The sequence below is a fragment of the Plecotus auritus genome (assembly GCF_963455305.1).
Source record: "Plecotus auritus genome assembly, chromosome: 5".
NCBI classification, from domain to species: domain Eukaryota; kingdom Metazoa; phylum Chordata; class Mammalia; order Chiroptera; family Vespertilionidae; genus Plecotus; species Plecotus auritus.
In genome coordinates, this window is record NC_137776.1 from 30,312,475 (window position 1) to 30,336,765 (window position 24,291).

Genomic DNA, 24,291 nt, shown 5'->3' on the forward strand with positions numbered 1-24,291 from the left:
CAAACAGTTTTTATTTGTTATTTAAGAAGAAAGTTTTATTGAAATTTTAGTTTAAGTAAACATAACCTGTGTTCATTCAGGTTATCTGATTGAAGACATCTGTACACTTTGCATTAAAATAAAGTATTTACCTGAAGGCAGTTTAGGGGATTGACCTAGGAGTATAATCTCCTTGCCTGGAGGTACTCTTAAACAGTTAAGCCAGCCTTCTAAATAGTCATCAACTCCACTGTCAATGTCAAGTAAGTAACACAGAGTTTTTTGTTCATTGTTCTCTCTCCTTATTTGGGCATAGGAATGGTAGCCGAGAAAACATGTGATTGAATTGACAAGGGGTGATTTGTGGTCGTGACTCTGCTTCTTTTGCCCTCTGCATTGTCTATCCTTTGACAGCCCTCACATCTCATGCCTCCAATTTATGCCGACTTAAAACCTTGCAGCAGACTTTTAGAGTGCAGGCTCTGGAGTTAATGTGGCTGGGATGAATCCTGCTCTGCCCTTTTCTAGTTCTGTGACCTTAAGCAAGTTACTTATTTTCATCATGCTCCAGATTCTTCAAAAACAAACTGGTAAACCCCCTACTTCACAGGGCTGTTGTGGAGATTAAATACATTAATATACATAAAGCCCTTAAAATAGTGTCTGCGCACATATATAGTGCACTATATACGTGTGTGGTCATTATTATTATTACCAGAGGCCTGGTGCACGAAATTTGTGCCCCGGGGGTGTGTGTCCCTCAGCCCAGCCTGCACCCTCTCCAATCTGGGACCCGGGATCGGGCCTAAATGGGCAGTCGGACATCCCTCTCACAATCCAGGACTGCTGGCTCCCAACTGCTTGCCTGCCTGTCTTCCTGATTGCCCCTGACTGCTTTTGACTGCCAGCCAGATCACCCCCTAACCACTCCCCTGCCAGCCTGATTGATGCCTAACTACTCCCCTGCCAGCCTGATTGCTCCTAACTGCCCTCCCCTGCCAGCCTGGTCACTCCTAACTGACCTCCCTTGCCAGCCTGGTCCTCCCCAACTGCCCTCTCCTGCAGGCCTGGTCCCCCCCAACTGCCCTCCCCTGCCAACCTGGTTATCCCTAACTGCCCTCCCCTGACAGTCTCATCCCCCCTAACTGCCCTCCCCTGCTGGTCTGGTCCCCCCCCCCCCCCAGCTTCCCTTCCCTGCAGGCCCTGTTGCCCCCAACTTCCCTCCTCTGCCGGCCTGGTCACCCTGAACTTCCCTCCCCTGCAGGCTGGATCACCCCCAACTGCACTCCCTTACAGGCCTGGTCCCCCCCAACTGCTCTCCCCTGCAGGCTTGGGTCCTCCCAATTGCCCTTCCCTGCAGGCCCGGTCACCCCCAACTTTCCTCCCTTGCAGGCCTGGTCCCCCCCAACTGCTCTCCCCTGCAGGCCCGGTTGCCCCCAACTTCTCTCCTCTGCCAGCCTGGTCACCCCCAACTTCCCTCCCTTGCAGGCCTGGTCGCCCCCAACTGCCCTCCCCTGCAGGCCTGGTCCCCCCCAACTGCCCTCCCCTGCAGGCCTGGTCCCCCCTGACTGCCCTCCCTTGCAGGCTTGATCGCCCCCAATTGCCCTCCCTTGCAGGCCTGGTCCCTCCCAACTGCCTTCCCCTGCTGGCCATCTTGTGGCGGCCATCTTGTGTCCACATGGGGCAGCCATCTTTGACCACATGGGGGCAGCCATCTTGTGTGTTGGAGTGACAGTCAATTTGCATATTACTCTTTTATTAGATAGGATACTCTGATACCTTGATTAGGTCCTCTCATGCCTCTGAATCTCAATTTCCTAAAAATTCTGGACCGTAACTTTTTTCCATACTCAAATGAACTACGTGGGTCTGAACAAGGAGCACAGAGGGAGAATCATTAGGAAAATGTTGGCTAATTAACATTGGGCAGCAGCATGCCCAGGCTGTCCTCTGTTTCCAGAATCTTCAGAGTGTGACAGGCTTGGACTTCTGTCAGATGCTCATTAGCTGGTGTCATAACTTCCAATTTAAGGGCTTGCCAAAGCCTTCTTGCTTAGTCAAAAAAATTCATTTTCATCCTGGAATATGTTTATTTATTGTTAAATGTTATTTATTCATTAGTCAGAGGAGTTCTGATGATGGCAGCTTTGACCTTGTCATTCTAAAAGACAAGACTCCATGCCTCAGGCAACAGCGAGTTCTGGTGTCACCAAAACATGTGCTCAATGCAGGGTAAGTAAATGAACCTGCAGAGACAGCAAGCATTGGAGAAAGTTCAGTAAAGCTCATGAGGGAATGTACTGGAATCTTAGCCAAGGGTAGGAAAATAGCCCGAGAGACAGGGGGCGAGAGTGAGAGGAAACACTCAGATATTAAAGGTGTATTGGCTCCTTGTCACTTCTGTTCTTTGGAGCAGAGTTAACTCTTCAACCCCTGCTCTCACCATTGCCTACTAGGTGCTTGCCAATGCTGCACTGTGGTTTTAATTTGCAATTTACTGACGATTAGTGATGTTGAGCATCTTTTCATCTATGTATTGGCCATCTCTATGCCCTCTTTGGAGAAATGCTTTTTCAGGTCCTCTGCCCATTTTTTAATGGGATTGTTTGTTTTTTAGTGTTAAGATGTCTGAGTTATTAATAAATTTTGGATATTTACCCCTTATCAGGTGTATCTTCTCCCATTTAGCAGTCTGTCTTTTCATTTTGTCCGTGGTTTCCTTTGCTGTGCAAAAACTTTTTAGTTTGATGTAGTCCCATCTGTTTATTTTTTCTTTTGTTTTCCTTGCTCAAGATATATCAGAAAAAAATATTACTAAGAACAATTTCAGAGTTCACTGCCCCTGTTTTCTTCTAGAAGTTTTATGGTTTTAGACCATACATTTTTTGTCTTTAATCTATGTTGAATTTATTCTTGTATATAGTGTAAGAAGGTGGTCTAGTTTCTTTCTTTTATTTTCATGTGTCTGTCCAGTTTTCCCAGGATAATTTGTTGAATATACTGTCTTTACCCCATTGTATATTTTTGTCTCCTTTGCTATGGATTAATTGACTGTATGTAGGCATGGGTTGGTCTCTGGGCTCTCTATTCTGTTCCATTGATCTATGTGTGTTTTTATGCCAGTACTGTGCTGTTTTGATTAAGATAGCCTTGCAGTGTAGTTCAGGTAGTGTAATCCTTACAGCTTCGTTCTCCAGGCCCCTGACCTGTGACCTGTCCACAGCCTGATGCCGCGTAGGGCCTCTCCTGAAGGAGCCCCTCCCGATAGTAGGCTGTGCTGTCCCATCGTGCCACCTCCCATGGCTCACCTTGTCCATCCCACTCTGCACATTGGTTCTTCCTAGTCTTTACTCATCTCTGTAAAATAAACCCCTTTGAGACACTTCATATCTCACAGTGGAGCATCCTCATTATTGCAATGTCCCCCCACCACCATCGCAACTGTCCCTTTTCCCCTTTTGTAATAATCCTTTAAAATAAAGTCTCCTTGCCACTGTCCAGAGTTTGTTTTTATTTGACACGATTGACTGATGAGAGTTTGTCTTTACGTAAGCATATTCATACCTTCTGAGTATTGAATAAAGCGCTCAGGAGCCTCAATAAATTCTAATCATTTATTTCCTGAATTCAAAGCATTGATCCATTTACCTATAAGACCTCTAGTTTACCTCTAGTTTACTTGAGTCTAGGTGGGTTTATCCTCAGGCCTGGAGATTCTCTGTTTGTCTTATGCCTTTTTCTTCTGTCCCTCTGATGCATTGTAAAGTCACAGTCCAGGGGCCTTGGGAGGCTGGGGGAGACAATGTCTGGTTTTCAGGTTCTTGCTTGGACTCCCCAGATGAGGGGCTACAGGCTCCTCCTCCTCTACCCTCACACCTCCTAGAGTCTCAGGCTCTGCCCTTTCAATGCATTACTTACACCAGTGGTCCTCAACCAGTGGCAATTTGCTCTGCAGGGGACCTTTGGGAATGCTGGGAGACATGTTTGGTTGTCATAACTGGGGAAGTGGTAACTGGCATCTAGTGGGTAGGAGCCAGGGGTGCTGCTAAACATCCCACAGTGTGCAGGACAATGCTTCGCATCAAAGAGTCATGCAGCCCCAAATGCCAATAGTGTGAAGGTTGAGAAATGCTGATTTACATGAACATTACTGATCCTAACAAATTTAATCAAAGACCATGTAATTACTCAAAACCTGACAGTGGGTCAGCAAAACCTATCTAAGGGATATATCTATCTTCCTCCAATTACACTGTGACTATTTTTCCTTTGAGGTCTTGGAGAAAAAAGGATAAAAGATTTGACAACAAAAATTTATTGATTTGTTTGCAACATTCAGTACAACACATATAACTTCATCACATGGTTACAATCCAATATTTGTGCTTTGTAGGATACGTAAACAATCATTAGAGCACAACAAAAGTACACACGATATTCTGAGATTGTTTAAAAATAAATAGATCCTTTTCATTTAATAGCACAAAGAATTTGCAGCTTGAGATGATGAATAAATTTTAAAATTTGACAGTTGATTAAAGTGTCAAATTCCGTGAATAACATAGATTTGGACTAGTTATACAATAAGTGCCTAAGAGTAGTGGGATGGATTTGTGGGGTGGATGGTAGGAAGGGAAGTGTGGCTTACAATGAAACTTTCTTGACACATCAGGCCAGTATTACTGGGGCCTTTCCTGGTGTGGGGCTTTGTTCCCATTTAAAATTACTTCACCATCTCTAAAAATAGTGTAAAAGCATAGTATTTCAGGAAATCTTTAATAAACACCTTCTTTGATCAAGAAAATAAAAACCAGTGTAGCTCATTTAGTTGAAAAGAAAGGAGACTTATTAGGGAGAAGTTAGCTGCTCTCATTTTCCAAAAGACTAAATCTCTATTACTAAAATACTTAAATATAATAAGATTTTCTTTTCCCCAAATTAAACAACAATATCTTTGGATCCAGAAGAGTGTATGGTCCTAACTGGTTATGTCAAATCCTGCATCTGTCAGTATGAATGCCATCCAAGTAGCAGGTCGGCCATAAGGGGACCAGCACATTTATAATGAAACCACTGAGCTCAAGTATCAATATATGTGACTTAAGACAACAATCTCTTCAGATTTTATGGCTCTCTAAGATAATCCAATATATTATTTAAGATAATCTCTTCACAATTTAATACAATAATAAAATGAAAGTTTATATTTTATATAATTTAACACACAGGCAGATTTTATCTCAAAAGACTTTCCTAAGTTTTGGGGGGAAAGCTTGCCCTTAGGGCAGTGGTCGGCAAGCTGCGGTTCACGAGCCGCGGTTTGCCACTCTGTTGACTAATGAGTTTGCCAACCACTGGGGTAGGGGCTTAATCACAAGGAACAACAACAGCCTGTAATTACTGGAATCGAGAGTCTAGCTCAGTGGTCAGCAAACTCATTAGTCAACAGAGTGGCAAACCACGGCTCGCGAGCCGCAGTTTGCCGATCACTGCTTAGGGTAAGAATTTCGTAACCATGTTAACCACCTAATATAGAGATGGAAACAAGACAATCTTTGATCTTAGCTGAACACCAAGAGTTTTCTGTTCAGTTAGGAATGCAGGTATTGTTGAGGAGTGCAGAATAGTTATCAGTGGGTTGCAGTAAATAAATAAAATCACCTCAGTAGAAGACATTGATGATACTCTTACATTTCTATTAACATCCACTGATAATAGTCTGAAAATGGAAATTTTTTATATCAAAGTTCTGGAAATTTCCCACTCATATTTTGTGTTCACCTGGGCTAACACCCCTGTAATCTGCTCAAAAAAGTAACGTAAAGGATACCGCATAGTTTACAAAATTATTTTGACCAGTGACTTTGTTTTCAGTTGATCCGCATAATTGGAAACATTACACATTTTATCTTATATTATAAAAATATGCAACAGCAGCTTTCTTAGAGATTGGGGCTAGTTATAAGCTTTTAAAAAATTTATTTTCTTTTTGTTAATCCTCACCCGAGAATATTTTTTCATTGATTCTTAGAGAGAGTGGACGGGAGGGGATGAGACAGAAAGAGAGTAACATCCATTGGTTGCTTTCTGCATGCTCCCCAACTGGGAACGAGCCTGCAACCCAGGTATGTGCCCTCAATCGGAATCCAACCTGGGACCCTTCAGTCTGAGGGCCCACGCTCTATCCACTGAGCCAAACCGACTAGAGCTATAAGCTTGTAATTTCAGTCCTTGTAAAGTTTCAGTTTTCCAGCCACTCTCATACAAACTCTTTTGAACTCACCCAGAGTTGTATTGATTTGTACAGATCTATATTTTGCTTTTCCTCTGATGGGCAGTAGCCTTGAACAGCAGATTTTTTATAGCTCTGCTAATGGGATGCAACGTTTGAGAAAGTTTAGAGCATTTAGAACAAGTCACTATAATCTAAAGTGAAATAAAGAAAAGGAATACTGTACAGGCTGCCTTATCCCAGTCCCAACAGCCAATCAAAGAGACTCGGGGCCCCATCTTTCTGCTCCTCGTGCTGTTTGCAGTACTGAACAACGGCGTGGAAGATGTCCCCCACTTTCCAGGACTTCTGGTGAACCAGCCGCACGACATCTAGAAACTAGAGTAAAGCACTGAATTAGAACTCACAAAGCACAGCGGATCCTCCAAGTCCATCTCTTTCAACCATTCCTCCAAAGCCAACAGTTCTGCAGGCTGGTTTTGAAAATCTCTGGTGCCATGATTCTATCTTCCAGAACAGTTTATTTTCATTCTAGACAGTTCAGTTCATTGGAGTGTTCTTTCAACTGAACTGGAATTTTCCTTGCAGCAGCTGCTATTCATTGATTGAGAGAGACTAGATAGGAATCTTTCAAGAGTCTGTCTTTTAAACACTTAAATGGTTTCCTCTGGTCTGCTTTTCTCTGGAATAGACTTTCTCTGACAGTACTGTATAGTAAGGTTCCCAATCCTTTCTATTTGTGTCACAAATGATCTCTCATTGGATGTATACATTTAGGCCCAGTAAATCAAGTGCTAAACTTTTGCATGGGGTCTTCTACTGGCTCTTCATTCCATCTTGGAAATTCACCTCTGCCATCATCAAACACTAAGCAAGAGAGGCTGGCTTTTCATTGAAGCAGGAAAAGGAAAGCTTGAGGAAACATCCTAGATTTATCACCTTATTATTGCTACTAACTTCAATTGACCACAATTTAGAAAGCTTCCGAGTACAGATAAATTGTGAGCTGAAGTGTTGGAAGATGGGGAAATGGTTATAGATCATTGCCTTCATGTTACTTCGGGATGGAGCCCAACCTGAAGACCTTCCAAACTCCTTAGTAAGATACTTTTTTAAAAAAGTAACAATTATTAAAAGCCCAGACCTCTAGGAAGTACTTTTATGTGTGTAATCTCATTCAGTTCTGTCAACAACCCTATGAAGTAGGCACTGACAGATGAAAAAACCGAGGGCCTGAGAGATGAAAAATTGGTAGTACAAAGCATGGTTTTCTAGCATGCCAGTCCAGTAAAGTTTCTACTCCAGCACCTGGCTACATTTTGGTGGTAGGAGAATACGGCATTGATATTTATTTGGAGCACTGGGAGAAAGGACTGGCTGGGGTTTTATGAAGAAAAATGACCTATTAAGAAGATGAAAGAATATATGCACCCCTATGCTCATTGCAGCTTTATTTATAATAGCTAAGATCTGGAAATAGCCCAAGAGCCCATCAGTAGATGAGTGGATAAAAAGCTGTGGTACATTTACACAATCGAATACTACTGGGTCATAAAAAAGAAGGAAATCTTAACCTTTGCAACAGCCTGGATAGACCTGGAGAGCATTATGCTAAGTGAAATGAGCTAGTCAGAGGAAGACAATGCCATATGATTTCACTTATACACTGAGTGGCCAGATTATTATGATCTCTGATGCATAATAATCTGGCCACTCAGTGTATATCCTATATAATAATCCTATATAATAAAAGGCTAATATGCAAATTATCCCCTCAACCAGGAGTTCGACCAGCAGGCAGGCCAGCCAACAGCCCATGTCCCCTCCCCCTGGCCAGGCTGGCCGGACCTCACCCATGCACCAATTCATGCACCATATATATACACACACACACATACACATACATATATACTGAGTGGCCAGATTATTATGCATTCAAAGATCATAATAATCTGGTCACTCAGTGTATGTCTAATCTACTAACAAACAAAATAGTAACAGACTTATGGATACAGAGAACATATTGACAGCTGTCAGAAGGGAGGGGTGGAGGAGCTGGGGGGGAAAGGGGAAAGGATTAAGCAAAAAACAAACAAATAACAAAACAAAAACCAAACTCCTAGGCACAGACAACAGTATGGTGATTACCAGAGGGAAAGGGGTGGATGTAGAAGAGGGTAAGGAGGGGTGGGGATAAATGGTGAATGAAAGATACTTGACTTTGGGTGTCAAACACACAATACAGTATACAAATGATGTATAATAGAATTGTACACCTGAAACCTATATGATATTATTAACCAGTCACCCCAATCAATTCAATAAAAAGAAAAAAGAAGATGAGGATTGTAGTTTAGTTACTATTTCTTCAATATTTCTTTCTAGGATTTTTTGCTCTGCTCTCTTTGTGTTTGCTCAGATTTTTAAGACCAACCAGAAACTGAAATGCTAATTTCTATCTGTCTTTTTCCTTCTTTTCAGCTTGAATTTGTTAATTCATTTCAATTACTGAGCAGTCATCTTCTAAAGAGTTCCTATTAAATTATGTTTCTTCTTGCAGCTGTGATGGCACCAACTATTTGCACAGTTATAGAAATCAGTGCTTTATTGTACTCACTTGCCTTGTGTTGGCTTAATCAGAATAAAGCAATTTTCTAGGCTGGAAAATGAAATACTTAACTTTCAATGCATGGAAACATAAACATTATCTCAAAGAGTTTCAGGATAACATAAAAAGGGAGACAGATGGGAGGCCAATGGCAACTATGTTATAGATAGTAATCCCACAGAGAAGAATAGCATCTTAGCCATCTTTTAATATCTTGTGTCTGTACTTAATAGATATTCAGTAAATATTCGCTGATTGACAGGAGGTATGAATGTTCAAATGAAGTCAAACACTTTCAAAATAATCAAGAAGACTATTTGGAATATGGAGTGACATTCAGAATCATTACAGGTGAACCTTGTCTAAGTATTTATTCTTGAGTTTTATGTAATGTATTTGCACAGATATAATTAAAAAGAAACATGCATATCTTGGGGCTGCTTACTCAATAGTTTTATATTGATAGGATACGTATAGAAAATGATTGGAGGCCATGGATCTAGGCAATGGCTGGACAGAGCCTAGATTAAGGCAAAAGTAGTGGGCAAGGAGCAAAATAAAAGCTGGTCATGATGCATGCCTCCTATGGCTCAGCGACCGAGAGCTAGCATTGTGGGGGTGGATACCCAGTACCTTTCTTCACTGTTAAACCTTTCCCAGAAGGCTCTCTGCCACAGACCTTTCTAGAAGCCAAATGTCAGCTTCTTGCCATCTATTTTGGGACCTGCTAAAGGAGGGTCTCTCCATGTGGTGATGCCCACAGGATGATGCTGACTGACCCAAAGTTGTCAAAATGCTCCACTAGCAAGGCCACTGTGCCAGTAATCTGTAGAATAGTCACAGGCTAGAATCTGTCTCATGATTTCTAAATCTAGGCCAATATTCCAATAATACAGCTTTTAAAAAGGATCTGGTCCCACTAAATATATCCTGCCGGGAGGCAGTGATGACTTAATCCCAGACATCAAGACCTTGAAACATCTGCAGGGTTGATGAGCAGAAAGGTCTTACACTTTCTTTTCTTCCTTCACTTAGAAAACTTCTAGCTAAAAATGAAGCTTTTTTGGTGAAGAAGCATTTCCAGCTCATTACCATAGCCTTTTAAAAGTAGCAGCTGGTCCTAGATATTTTATTGTGCCTGTCAATGTTATTGCCTTGGTAACTTCATAATCAGTTTTCATAGGTCAAGGATCTGGGCTTTCCTTTCCAATTAATTGAAAAAATAAAAGTCAAAATTGTTCTTTTCCTGCCATTTCAGAATCATTAATAATTAGATTCCCTTCATTTATGTCATAGCTGGCATTTCTTGAGCCAATGTGTTGTCTTAGGAAACTAGAAGAATTTACATTCTGTGATGGTATATCATTGGTAGACACATTTGAAGAGAAGTATCACATGGCAGGTGGTTTTTATATTCTCCGGTGCATTTACTAAATTAGAATGTTTACCTAATCACATGGTGGAATCTATGGGAGCTGTTGCAAACGGTGTCAGGTTGCTTCTTTGAAAACAGTCAACATAGACTTCTGAAAGCAGCTACCTTCGTTGGCTCTAAGTCAGGATTCCATTTCAGTAAGCACAAGTGAGCCGGTCTTCACCTTGCTCCTGCAATTATGTCCCGTATAGCCGTGGTTCTCAGCCTTGACTGCACACTCAGGGACCATCAGGGACCTTCTGGAAAACCCCAATGCCTCTACAAGCTCCCCAGGTGATTCTATTACACACTGAGTTTGAGAACCATGACGAAAGGATTCAATTCAAGAACATTTTTTACATTTATAAGCCAAGAGACATTATCTATTATGGACTGAATATATCCATGTGTTAAAATCCTAACCCCCCAGTGTGATAGTATTGGGAGGTGGGGCCTTAGGGACATAAATAGGTTTAGATAAGGTCTTAGGAGTATGGGACTCCCATGGTAGGATTCATGCCCTTATAAGATGACGAAGAAACACCAGAGCCTTCTCTCTCTGCTGTGTGAGGACATAGCTAGGAAGAGGGTCTTCCCCAGCAACTGAATCTGCTGGTACCTTGAACTTGGACTTCCCAGCCTCTAAACTGTGAGAAATAAAGTCTGTTGTCTAAGCCACTCAGTCTATGGTATTTTAAAGCAGCCCAAGCTGACTAAGGCTGTATCCATTTCTTCCTTGTTTTCCCTTCCTTTGCTATGTACTTCTTCAAACTGAGACTTTAAGGGTAGTGTTTTTGAGAAGTCAGTCAATATCATCAACATTTTCTCTGTTATTCTCCTTCCACCACTTTGTATATAAAATGAAACAAGCAATTAGAGTTGAAGCTCCTCCTTTTCTGACCCCTACTTTCCTAGGAAGGTAAGCATACATGTTTCCTCCCTTTCCTCTGTTCTATGCACTGCTTCCAAGAAAAGAAAATAATCTCAAAGTAGGCTTAATAATGAGAAAGGCACTTGGTTTACTGTGAGGCTGGTCATTAACTCACTCCAGCTCACAGGGGCTCATTGCCTTTAAACAGAAGAAAAAGAGCAAGCGATCAATGATGCTTTGGATCCAAAAAGCAAAACTATTAGTCAGTTGGTGTTATTTTTTTTTAACCACTCGCTTTCGTGATTCTTTTTTCTGTCTTAAATAAAGTGGATTCAGTTGAACTGATGTCAAAGCCATTGTGAATTACATTTACAAACTGTTTTAGATCATCAGGTGTTAAGGTTCTCAGCAATCTTTGCCTTGGAAGTTAGCATACTTAAAAACCACCTCAAATTCAGCCTCTTCTTCAGGGTATTTCCTATGAAAGATGGTCTCAAACTCTAGTGGTCATGGGAATCACTGCAGGAAGTCGTTAAAAATGCATATTTTTGGGCCCCACTCTTAGAAGGAGCCTAGAAATGTGAATTGTAAATAAATGTCTTAGGTCCATGGTCGGCAAACTGTGGCTCGCGAGCCACATGCAGCTCTTTGGCACCTTGAGTGTGGCTCTTCCACAAAATACCACGGCCTAGGCGAGTCTATTTTGAAGAAGTGGCGTTAGAAGAAGTTTAAGTTTAAAAAATTTGGCTCTCAAAAGAAATTCCAATCGTTGTACTGTTGATATTTGGCTCTGTTGACTAATGAGTTTGCTGACCACTGTATTCAGTACATTTGACTCACGGTGTAAAATTTACTATTTCAGTGTGTTTCGTGTCTCCGTTGTCCAGAATAATTTTCCTTAATAGTTCAAGGGTGCTCTTTACAACCTGAGCCTCTTTTGTCCTTCCTACCGTGGGTCCTTCTGGAGCGAGAATGCAAATCCCAAGAGGGCAGGACATTTTGTCTCTTTTGTTCTCTGTATCCTTAGAACCTAAAACAGTGCTCAATGAATGTTTAATGAATATTTTGAATCTACGACTGTTGTTTTTTTGTTAATCCTCACCCAAGGATATTTTTTCCATTGATTTTTTTTTCTTAGAGAGAATGGAAGGGAAGGAGGAAGAGAGAGAGAGAGAAACTTTGATGTGAGAGAGACACATTGACTGGTTGCTTCCCCCATGTGCCTGGGTAGGGGATCAAACCTGCAACCCAGGCACATGCCCTTGACAAGGAATTGAACCCATGACCATTTGGTACACAGGCCAGTGCTCTAACTACTTAGCCACACAGTCCACGTTGAATGTATGACATTTAGTTAGAGTTAGCATTTTAATAAATGTACAAAACACAATGAAAGTTTGAAAATGAAGAAATCATTTATCAGAGAGGAGTCACAGTACATTGGGCATCCAGAATATTTGGAATTTAGCTTTTAAGTTGAAATATGGCTGGAATTAGTTTCAAGCTGGATTTAAATGCTCCCCAACTCCAAGGTCAATGGTGGAAAACATAAGCCGCTTCAGTGTTTAATCGTGATCTCCTCTGCCCCTTTAGTCTATGTCTGTATTTTCACAAGGCAGGAGGATAAAGTTGGAAATAACGTAAGGGAGATATGTTAGCTAAATTAATTTATCTAAAACAAGTCAAAATTCACACAAATAGGGACTAAGCTTCATTGATATCCACACACAGAACACGATACCTTTTCAATCCTGTTTTCCTGAGATTTCTTAAAGTAGATGGTCGGGATCCCGAGCTCAGAGGCAGCGATCCACTGCAGAATGGCGCGAAGCTCAGCATCAGGACACTCTGGCTCCAGGTCAAAGTTGATCACCAGCATGCTCCCCTGGCGGCTGGCGGCTCCCACAGGTGCTCCAGAGGCACATTCTGAACACAGACAACCACACAGCCTCATTTCATTTTCCACAGGGAGATTGCGGGCCAATTGTGTGTCAAAATTATGGGAGCATGGCTTACCCTCTCTGCTTTCTGACTGTCCTTTAAGAATCTCCTTTTCTTCTATTAATTCACTTTGGGAGAAAACAACAGTATACGATTGGTAATGGTTAGGAAGAGTAAGCTGTGCATGGAAGATGAGGCGATGGGTTTTACTGATCTAAAAGCTTCTGAAGTTTTATTCTATGTTTATCATTTTTATAGACTGAAGTGATACTAGAAAAGTACTAATTGTGGCTATTATGTAGGACTATTGAGTCTTCAATAAATACCCTGCCCTTAAAAAATGAAAAGGCCAGAGAAACTGCATGGTTCTGGTGGGGAAAATTAGTCTGGGAGACTCTGAGAGAGGCATCCTCCATTAACCTTCAGAGGCTCAAACAGTCCAGGAGAGATGATGTTAACTATTTCTGATTGGTGGATTTATCTGTCTTCTTTATTTTACCTGTCATTTAAAGCATCACATGCCTCTATCTTGACACAATGATTTTTTTTCTACACTATGATACCAACATAAATTTGCATTTTAGTCTAGGAAAATATTTTTTCCACATGATTATAGTTTTTTAATCCAAAATAAGGAAAAAGACAATCAATGAACTGTAGAACTTAAATTGTACAAAATATCTCAATTAGTTGACACTTTTCCTTTTTATCAGGAGAGTGTAGTAAGCTGAAGGTGGTTTAGAATTAGATTCATGACTGAAGTATTTCTTACAGACATCCTATATAATAAAAGCCTAATATACTAAATGTCCAACCATTCGTTTGACCATTTGACCAGTCGCTATGATGTGCACTGACCACCAGGGGGCAGATGCTCCCACTGGTAGGTTAGCTTGCTGCTGGGGTCTGGCCAAGGGACCCCACTGGTGCACGAATCTGTGCACTGGGCCTCTTGTATTAAATATTTGAGGTGTTTTTGTATAGTGAGTACTTATATTATTAGGGAGCCGTGAATATAATGCTTCCAAAATGAGAACATATGGCCCAATAGTTAAAAGGAATTAACCATTTTTGGGAAGCCCATGATTGTCCTACATTTTTTTCCTGTCTTAAATATGTTTTCTTTTTATGAGAGAAGATTCCCTCTTACATTTTATATTATTGCTAAGATCTGGCTGACAAACTTCATTTTATTCCTAAAGTTGAGAGATTTTTGTTGTTCTTACATTCACACCTAATAATTACATAGAAGGATGTTCAATTTCCTCAGGGTTTAGATTTGTCAGATCTCTATGTGAGTGACATTAAGTGAAATGACAGATGGTAGGTACAGTTTCTGCTCTTACAGAGCTGAATGATGCTGCTATGGGTGGTGGTGGGCTTGGTTTTCCCTGAATTCATACAGTCTGTGGGATTGGAGGCTCATACCACAGAGAAAGATAGGAAAGGTAGCTAAACAGATATTTCCTAAAAGAGGAAAGTAAATTTGTCCTCAAATAGTTACTTTTATTTGTTTTGTTTTTTGGTTCTCCTTTTAGAAAACAAACAGAAGATAATATGGATGTTCATCTCTCATGAATCATGGCCTTGGGGAACAAGAGAGAATGCATTGCCACTTTCAGTCACTAAGGAGTACTCCTACAGGCAGGATACTTGATTAGATAGGAAAGCAAAAATGATTTAGCTATACGGAGTAGTTGAGCAAATAGCTCAGATGAGAGAGCAATTTTTTCCCTATACTTTACTTACATGTTTTTTGGAAATTTCAGAAATATTCAAATAACAAGCTAAGTCATCATGATAAAAAATAGATTGTAACTCAGTTTTCCAGAAGCATCACAATTCAGGATGTAGTTCTGATCTCATGTTGCTCTCCTTATATTCTCTTAGCGCTTTTCCCCCTTGCTGTTTTAGAAGGTCCCATGGTGTAGGGGGCAGAGTTACTGTGTGGGAATGAAACATCTTCAATATGGCACCATTTGGTGTTAGGCAAAACACTTAGTACTGACAATCACAGGTGTCTACAAGTAAAGGAAAAGCCATCACACTTGGTTGGCATCACATGTTGGTTGGCATGGTACAATTTAAATGGAATTTTTGCTTCTCGGTGTCCAGTTAGGTAAAATGACATATACTTTTAATTGTATGGATGAGCTTGATTTGAAATGATTAGGTCATAGAGGACAGATTTGAAATCTAGAAAGGAAGTGATGGTAGGCTAGGGCTATTCTAGGCTTGAGTTCTTGCTCCAGTGACATGTAACCACACATGCCTGGGAACCACGGCAGTACAGACATCATGAAGTCGGTGGTTGGGCACGACCTGAATGATCACAATGGATTGCCAGATGGAATTGGAGTGGCGGTCTCACCATCATTGCACCTCCGTGGCTACTTACTTAATCATGGGAGAAGATGGCATGCTTTCCTGATAAATGTCCAGGTCCATAATGCCAAGACTGCTAGTGGCACTACTGTTGCCATTGCTGACAAAGCAAAAGTTTACATATTAATGCCTGTCTCCACCACCTGGCCACACCTCTGACACCGATCATCTACCATTCTCACGGATTCTCCATTTAGTGCTCAGAAGAATATTGCTTTGTGTCTCCAGGACTCCTAAATTGACATTTATTTCTGACCAAATTAGGGAACACATAACAAAAGACATTTTTGGCTTAAGCCAACCACCATCAATGTTTTCTAATTTCTGCAATGGTGTTGCATGGGGTAGATCATACTTAGTAGGTGACAATCAGCATGAATTTTTTCTTCCTCATTCTAGTTATAGTGAAGATGTTCATCTATTAGCAAAAGACCCATAGAGACTAATATACTTCTGAGAATGCAGTTTCGGGGAGATACTGGAATGCTGATCTGCCTGCTTTTGACAGTGGGCACATATTCAGTGGAGTTTTCTGAGGGACATTCCACAGGATGTGCGCCCAGCTCATTTTTTTATTTTATTTTGGGGAACTGCAGAATGCACACGTACAAAGTTGAAGAATGCCAAGTTTTATAGCTCCTTTATCTTAAAATCCTTGAGAAGCAGCAATATCTGCTACCTTATGCATCATGGAGGAGGGACCATGTATTGCATCATTGTCATAGGTTGCACAATCAACATATGGTCAAGTTACTAGCCTGAAACTTATTTACTGAAACAGTGGAGTTGAGCTAATTTTTAGGTTCTGTCTGTACTTTCAAAGGGGAATGAATCTGATTTCACCAAACCTACTAAGTTTCCTCACACCTTTTCTGTTTTCCAATGTCATCTCTTCCAAGTAAGGTTTCCAAAGGGTGAGAGCTGGTGTGTTGTAAAGGGACAGACTTCCCTGGGGAGCACCATGAGTAACCAACTAGACTCCCTCCATTTCAAATTCCCATCTTGGGTTTTGCCTGGGGCACTGAATATATTCACTGATTGAAATCTGATGACTCAGACCTTGCACTGAAAGTAATTAACCCTGTCAACATCTGCTACATCCAAAGATCAAATTCTCTTGTTTGTTTTATTTTGTTTTTGTTTTTGTTGTTGTTGTTTTTTTTTTATCTCTACCTTGTTTTTTGAATTTTGTACAAGTTGCTCAACATCCGGAAATTTTCCTAAGTCTGGTTGACTGAACTACCAGAAATAAAACTTTCAAGGATCAAGACACCCAGATCTATCTGACTCCCCATATCAACTGGACTCTGGACAGTCTCCAATATCAAACAAGACTTCAGGCTGAAACATGGAGATTCTTTTCATTTTTTATCTCATAGAGGGATAGTTTTTAGTTTATATCTGCTGACTAGCTGGGGTTTAATCAGGTCAGACCTCTTATTAGATCCTCTCTAGTTTTTCCAGAGCAACAATAGAGGGCATGGCAGAGAAAACAGAGGAGCAGTCAGGCCAAACAACACAACAGTGTGGAAACACTTGCCTCATGTAAACCCAGCCTGGGTTGCATCTGAAATACAAATGAACCAGAAAGAAAGTATCAAACATACCAGGTGTAATAGCAGCTCTTTATTAAGAAACTAGAGGCCTGGTGCATGAAAATTCATGCACTGGAGGGGGTGTTCCTCAGCCCAGCCTGCCCCCTCTCACAGTCCGGGAGCCCTCAGGGGCAGGAGGCAACCTGGTGATCAGGGGAAGGTGCCCCCATCATACCTCTGCTGCTGCCACTGACAGCAGCACAAGCCTCTGCTGGCCCTGGTTACCTGAGCCTCCGGCGGCCCTGGGCGGCTGGGCAGCCGCCATCTGAGGCTTGCCTGTGCCTTGGGCGTCAGCTGGGCAGCTGCCATCCGAGGCTTGCCTGTGCCTCGGGCCAGCCCTAGATGGCTAGGCAGCTGACATCTGAGGCTTGCTTGTGCCTTGGGTGTCAGCTGGGCAGCCATCCAAGGCTTGCCTGCGCCTCGGGCCAGCCCTGAGTGGCTGGGGGGCTGAGGGTGGGTCCGGCCATACCGTGTGCCTGCTGCCCCCTGCCCCAGCTGGGCTGAAAGGACTGTGGGACTCTGGCGGGGCTGAGGGGACTGGGTGCCGCCATCTTGTGACTATGGGCACCACCATATTTGTGGTGGTGTGGCGGTCAATTTGCAGATTCCCTCTTTATTAGATAGGATTCACAGTTGTCATCACCGAATACATTAGCTGGGGTTTGCAGAAAAGGAAACACAGCTTATTCTTAACCTTGGCCAAGGTAATTGAAGCCATAATTGCATATTAAGATAACTCTCAGCACAAATCATGATAGGCAGGCAACCGGACCCAGTGGGAACTTTCTGTTTTTGCACTCTCTATTGGGACCCTTTGCAGAGAACCATTCAAAATGCATTTTTAAACATGTGTGGAGACCTGTTTCCCTGGGAAGTCAAGTGAAGAGCAGGTACCTCATGGATCGCTCACTGAACTGCAGAAAGCTACTTGTGTCGTCTGGGTTGTCCTCCTCATTGGCAAGCTGAGACCAGCTGTCTGTGCTCTCCCCACTGCTGACGGGAGGGTTGGGAACCACATCCGGGCCTCTGTTTTCTGTCGGGACTTCAGCCTCTGGTACGTCGCTGGCATCAAGGCTGTCACTGTATAGATGGTGGGATATTATTACCACGAGTGGGAGCATAAGACTGAACTTTTCATAGGACCTCTCTGGCTGCTGTTGAGCATGAATCTCTGCCATACTGAGCAGGATGTTCTTACACACAGGTGTGATCTTTCTTTAAGGTCAATACTTCTGCTGGTGCCCTAGGTCCCATATTTGTCTTTTCAGGATAACTCCCCATCAGCCTTTCCCATTTCTTAATTGGTTCTTTTTCTTTGAACTCCCTCCATTAATTTCAAAAACACCTGTAAGCACCTTGGTGTGCATATATATATGAATTATTTAGGGGCAGTGGTATTTGAAATGGAGATACCCAGAGCATCCTCCCCAGAGTTATGATTCAGTGTTTCTGCAGAGAGGTTGTATTATAAACAACCACCCCTGGTGATTCTAATGCAAGTGGTAGGTGGACCATGCTGGGAAAATTACCCACCCCAATATTTGATGGGGCTTTCTCTGCTGGAATCCTTTGAAACTTGTGCTTCAATCTCCAGAAATTTATTTTTGCCTTTGATAAGGTTTTATATGTAGCGCTATTAACCTGAGATTGCTTTAAGGTAAGTTACCAGCTTGGGGGATCCCTGGACTGCCTACATGGTACAAATTAGACCTCTAAACATGCATTAGGACAAGCTGTGGTTATAAATTCTTAGGGGATTTTTCCCCCTCTAACCAGAGCCTTAACCCTGAAATACATATTTTTTTTTTTTTAAATCAGCTCCCTTTGCTTGTGGGTGATTCTTCCTAAATTTTTATTGGAGATAATTTCAATATATGAAGGTTGGTGTCATTCACCATTTGTTGGAACCACAGTATAATTTCCCACTTTCTTTTAGCCTTTAGAAAATAAACTCGTATATTACTGAAACTGACAAATGCTTCAGGAGCAGGTGCAGAATCACCTTTAACTCGCCATTTTTGTTCCCAGATCCTTTCATTTTCTGCCCTTGAGATGATGGTGATGATGATCATCTTAATATATAAAAATCCTGGGTCCATCTCATCCACAACGACCTAACGCCCAGGCTGCGTGCAGCAGGCTCTGGTGGGTAGGAACTTGTGGCAGTGGAGACAGGGACGGGGGAGGCGGGGCCGGCACTCACACTAACTCACAACCACACACACGCACAGACACACACAGCGCCCACCAGCTCACAGCCTTTTCTCCCTTTCATTCCCTTCCTCCCAGCTTGCTCTCGGAGGCTCTCTCAGAATGAGGAAACAAAACAGACTGGGCCTGAAGAGGCCTGGATGGAAGGGAGGGCAGGCAGAGGGTGGAGCAGCCCCCACTGGCCCTGCCCCTCCCCAGCCAGCAAAGAGGAAGAGGGAGACAAGGAGGCAGGGAGGCCTGGAGGACTGCTGAGAAGAACAAAGAGAGACAGAGACTGGGCGAGATTAGGCCGGCAGGGGAGGGCAGATGGGGGCGAGATCAGGCCGGCAGGGGAGGGCAGTTAGGGGCGATCAGGCAGGCAGAGGGGTTAGGGGTGATCAGGCAGGCAGGCAGAGGCAGGGGCGATCAGGCAGGCAGGCAGGAAGGAAGATGAACGGTTAGGAGCAAGCGGTCCCAGATTGTGAGAGGGATGTCTGACTGCTGGTTTAGGCCCGATGTGGGATCAGGCCTAAACTGGCAGTCAGACATCACCCAAGGGGTCCCGGATTAGAGATGGTGCAGGCTAGGCTGAGGAAATGCCCCCCCCCATGCATGAATTTTGTGCACTGTGCCACTAGTTATTAATAATAATGTTAAGTTCAGTCTTGTATTTAAAAGGATGTTTATTATATTAATCCAGAATTTATAATTGATTCATAGTGGGAGAAGTTTTCAAGCTAGGTTGAAATTCAAGTGTGACTTCATATGGCTTGCCCCTTATCTACCTTTTAGGTCTCATCTCAAATGCCAGCAGCCACTTTGACCAATTAGTTATTCTCTATCACACTACTCTTTATTTTTGTCTTGTCACACTCTGCAATAATCTACACTAATAAAAGAGAAACATGCAAATTGACCATACCTCTGCTATGCCCCCAAGCCATGCCCAGCAGCCAATCAGGAGCGAGTATGCAAATTAACCCAACCAAGATGGCTGTGACCACTGAGCGAGCAGGAGGCTTGGGTTTCCCCAGCAATGGAGGAAGCTATGCTTCCCGCCTGCTCTGGCTGACCCTGGCCTCCGCTCAAGGCTACAAAGTTTCAATTATAGAAGATAAATAAATCCCAGATACCAGGGCCTCTGCTTGTGTCACCGGGGGGCGTGACCAGCCTGCAAACCACCACAGGCCCCTCACCCAGGCCGCTCCATGCCCCAAGGGAACCCCCACCCTGATCTGGAACACCCTTCAGGGCAAACCAGCCGGCCCCCACCCATGCACCAGGTCTCTATCCTATCTAATAAAAGAGTAATATGCAAATTGACTGTCACTCCAATGCACAAGATGGCTGCCCCCATATGGTCAAAGATGGCTGCCCCCATGTGGACACAAGATGGCTGCCACAAGATGGCCAGCAGGGGAGGACAGTTGGGAGGGACCAGGCCTGCAAGGGAGGGCAATTGGGGGCGATCAAGCCTGCAAGGGAGGGCAGTTAGGGGTGACCAGGCTGGCAGAGGAGGGAAGTTGGGGGCAACTGGGCCTGCATGGAAGGGCAGTTTGGGGAGACCCAGGCCTGCAGGGGAGGGCAGTTAGGGGAAAACAGGCTGGCAGGGGAGCAGTTAGGCATCAATCAGGCTGGCAGGGGAGTGTTTAGGGGGTGATCAGGCTGGCAGGCAGAAGCAGTTAGGGGCAATCAGGAAGGCAGGCAGGCGAGCAGTTGGGAGCCAGCAGTCTTGGATTGTGAGAGGGATCCCAGATTGGAGAGGGTGCAGGCTGGGCTGAGGGACATCCTCCCACTCCGTGCATGAATTTCATGCATCGGGCCTCTAGTTTACTTTATAAAGAGATTTTTCGTGTATGTTGTTTGTCTCTCCCACTGCTGTGTAAGAGCAATGGGCACAGGCATCAAATCTCTATATTCTCCTACATTTGAAGCCCCAAGGATAGCGCACATTAATGGGTATCAACTATTTGTTGGATGAATACTATTTTTCTTGAAACAAATATAAATGAATGCACAACATAAAATATGTTTCTGAAAAAGTCAGATGATGTCAGTGAGTGCAACATGTGATGTTCAGAATCTTAGTTTGTTATTTATACTTGTGGTCTCAAACTATCCAAAAGTTAGATACTTATTCTTTAATGATCTCAGATAGGGTGGCTGAGTTAAGCACTCATTGCTGCCCAACAATAGAATAATATTTTTTCCAGAAATCAAGAACTGGGATGCATCACATTATTTAAACTCTTTATAATTGAGAGATAATTCAGGTATTTGGACAGATGTGGTGGCCTAAAATATAAGTATTTATATTTGGACATGACTTCCATAATATATTCTGAAGTGGTTAGTTACTCTTTTATAAAATAAAAATGGAAGTGATTTTTATTTCAGTATGTTAAGATTTTATGAAGTTTTTAGTAAGAATTATGAAAATGTCCCCCAGAGCCGAAAGCGGTTTGGCTCAGTGGATAGAGCATCGGCCTGCGGACTGAAAGGTCCCGGGTTCGATTCCGGTCAAGGGCATGTACCTTGGTTGCGGGCACATCTCCAGTAGGAGGCGTGCAGGAGGCAGCTGATCGATGTTTCTCTCTCATCGATGTTTCTAGCTCTCTATCCCTCTCCCTTCCTCTCTGTGAAATATCAATAAAATATATTAAAAAAAAAAATGTCCCCCAGAGAGTAGCCTAAAAATATCTTCAGGACATGACACCTCCCCACCTCCAAACAGAATTCAGAGGGAATTGAGTTCTGTATTTAGCTATTTTGACACATCAAATTTCATGATAACAAATTCTGGATTAGAAAATGTGACCTAAATATGACTAATTTCTTTTCTTTCAAATCCTAGGAAGTTCCTTTTTAATAAAATTCTCATACTATTCATTTGGGAAAATAATCTCCTGGAATTAAGGCAACCCTATACCCAACCCAAACAACAATAACAACCATAAAGCAAACATTTATTGAGTTGTAGGCACTTAAGAATCCTCTTATGACATTATTATACTCCCATTTATAGGCAAGTAAACTGAAGTAGAGAGATGAAGGCACTTGCCCAAGGTGACATGGTTAAAGGTTAGTTAGTGGAGTTCATGTTCTATTATTTATATTGCTCCACAAAGAAAAAATACACTGAGTGGCCAGATTATTATGGTCTCTGAACGCATAATAATCTGGCCACTCAGTGCATATCCTATGTAATAAAAGGCTAATATGCTAATTGTTCCCTCGACCAGGAGTTCGACCAGCAAGCAGGCTGGCCAACCGCCAATGTCCCCTCCCCCTGGCTAGGCTGGCTGGACCCCACCCATGCATGAATTCATGCACTGGGCCTCGAATATATATATATATATACTGAGTGGCCAGATTATTATGCATTTAGAGATCATAATAATCTGGCCACTCAGTGTATATGTAACATTTAGTAGTCCTTACATTTTGGGAGCAGACCCATCTCTTGAATTTCTAAGGCTGATGATTCCACATTTTCCCCCCTTTCATTATTGGAAAACAAAATCAGAAATCTACATCATGAGCCGAGAGGATTTGTGCTTGGGTCATGTGTGTGAGTCATTATATGGAACACAAAGCTAAATCAGTTGGAGGCTTTAATCATATGCTTTTCCAAAATTTCTGAAAGCCTCAAGGTTGTAGCTGTTTTAAGCACAATATTAGTGACATGCAAGTAAAAATTGTATAATGAATTTTATTTCACTGTAGTGACAATCACTATTTGATTTGAACCTACAACCATAAATCTTGTTAAACTAGTTCATGAATGTTCCTTAACTAGGTCACCTTCTTTGACTAAAAATCTTAGTTGGTTTATGATCGCTGTGTTTAGGAGACTTTAAACAAGCGTTCTCCATTTCCTGCTATCTCAAGTTAAAGTAATTCTAAAGAATTACATATTGGCTCTTGTGTATCTTTAACTCTTTGATCACTTTTAAACATTTGTAATTCACCATACTTCCTGAAGGTGAATACTATGGTGAAGTATGGTGCTCCTATAAAACTTTGATGAATATTTTCTATAACTGGAGAATTACTGATATATAAGAACTTGTCTTCTTGGTCATCTTAGCCTATTCTTCATTTGGTTTATATTGGTGTTCTTTTGCCTGTATATTTTCATGCTCTCTTTCCTTCAATTTCTTTCAGGATTTAATCCAATTGGAAAGTTAAGTTCTTAGCACTGTGGGATTGAGAATGAAATATTTACATCCATCTGAACCACATACCACCCACACCTTGTAATATCTTATAATGATGGGGAGCGTCAGCACCTAAAGATGAAGCCCTTTAGCTTCCCTGGTGAGGGTGGGAAAGTACTGGGGATTACTATGAGGGCTGATGAAATGTGATGAAGGTTGTGTTCAACTTGTTTATTGTAACTAACCACTTAAAAATTACAGTTTCTTTGTGCAATAGGCACATATCCCTGAAGAGCTATGCAGGCCATTTCTCATCTTATGTTTTCCATAAGATAGAGCTTAATTTTTGTTTTCTTCTGTATTGTTTAACTTTAACTATAGACCAAGAATTATATATGATACAATGTTCTCATATTTAAGAATCCTCTGAATTTTCTATAAAAAATGGGAGTTGTAAAAATAACTGACAGTTTGTTGAGCAGCCTGAGAGAAATAATTACTTTGCCTCAAATTCAAAATGCATTGTCACCTACATTACAATTTTTTGAAAGAGAAATTGAAATAACAATACTCTGGAGTTGTTTTGCCTCTAATGCTGCCATAATTATACCATGCATCTAAAAGGCCAGCACTTGCAGGACACGGTGTCCTTGCAGAGATTTTTAGAACAAGGCAAGAAAGGAAAACTTGAAAGGAGAGGCCTTAGAAAAAAATATCAAATATTTAATATCATTTTACAATATTAAAGTTTATTTAAATTTAAAAATTTCAAATAGATTAATTGGCATATTTTTTCTTTTGCTTGAAAATTGCCATGCATGAATTTTGTAAAGTAGCATACTATGGGCAATTAATTTTAATGGGGAGAATAATACCCTAGCTCCTCTATTATGTAAATGAATCCCATTTATTTTAG

At 42.0% G+C, this 24,291-nt stretch overlaps 1 protein-coding gene across 8 annotated transcripts in view; it reads right to left on the reverse strand.

Moving 5' to 3' along the window:
* Window positions 1-4,274: 4,274 nt before the first annotated feature.
* Window positions 4,275-24,291, reverse strand: part of SPHKAP (SPHK1 interactor, AKAP domain containing) — a 105,045-nt gene continuing 85,028 nt past the window's right edge. For 2 of the 8 annotated variants that reach the window (XM_080670990.1, XM_080670992.1), the window contains 6 exons: window positions 17,920-18,105; window positions 16,971-16,997; window positions 15,444-15,530; window positions 13,121-13,173; window positions 12,846-13,030; window positions 4,275-6,589 (listed from right to left, as the gene is read on the reverse strand). In XM_080670990.1, coding sequence (XP_080527116.1) covers window positions 6,446-6,589; window positions 12,846-13,030; window positions 13,121-13,173; window positions 15,444-15,530; window positions 16,971-16,997; window positions 17,920-18,105 — 682 coding nt within the window. In that variant the 3' untranslated portion in view covers window positions 4,275-6,445. Of the gene's footprint in view, window positions 6,590-12,845; window positions 13,031-13,120; window positions 13,174-15,443; window positions 15,531-16,595; window positions 17,302-17,345; window positions 18,106-24,291 lie in introns of those variants that run through there. The other 6 variants (XM_080670991.1, XM_080670993.1, XM_080670994.1 and 3 more) reach the window with 4 other exon arrangements.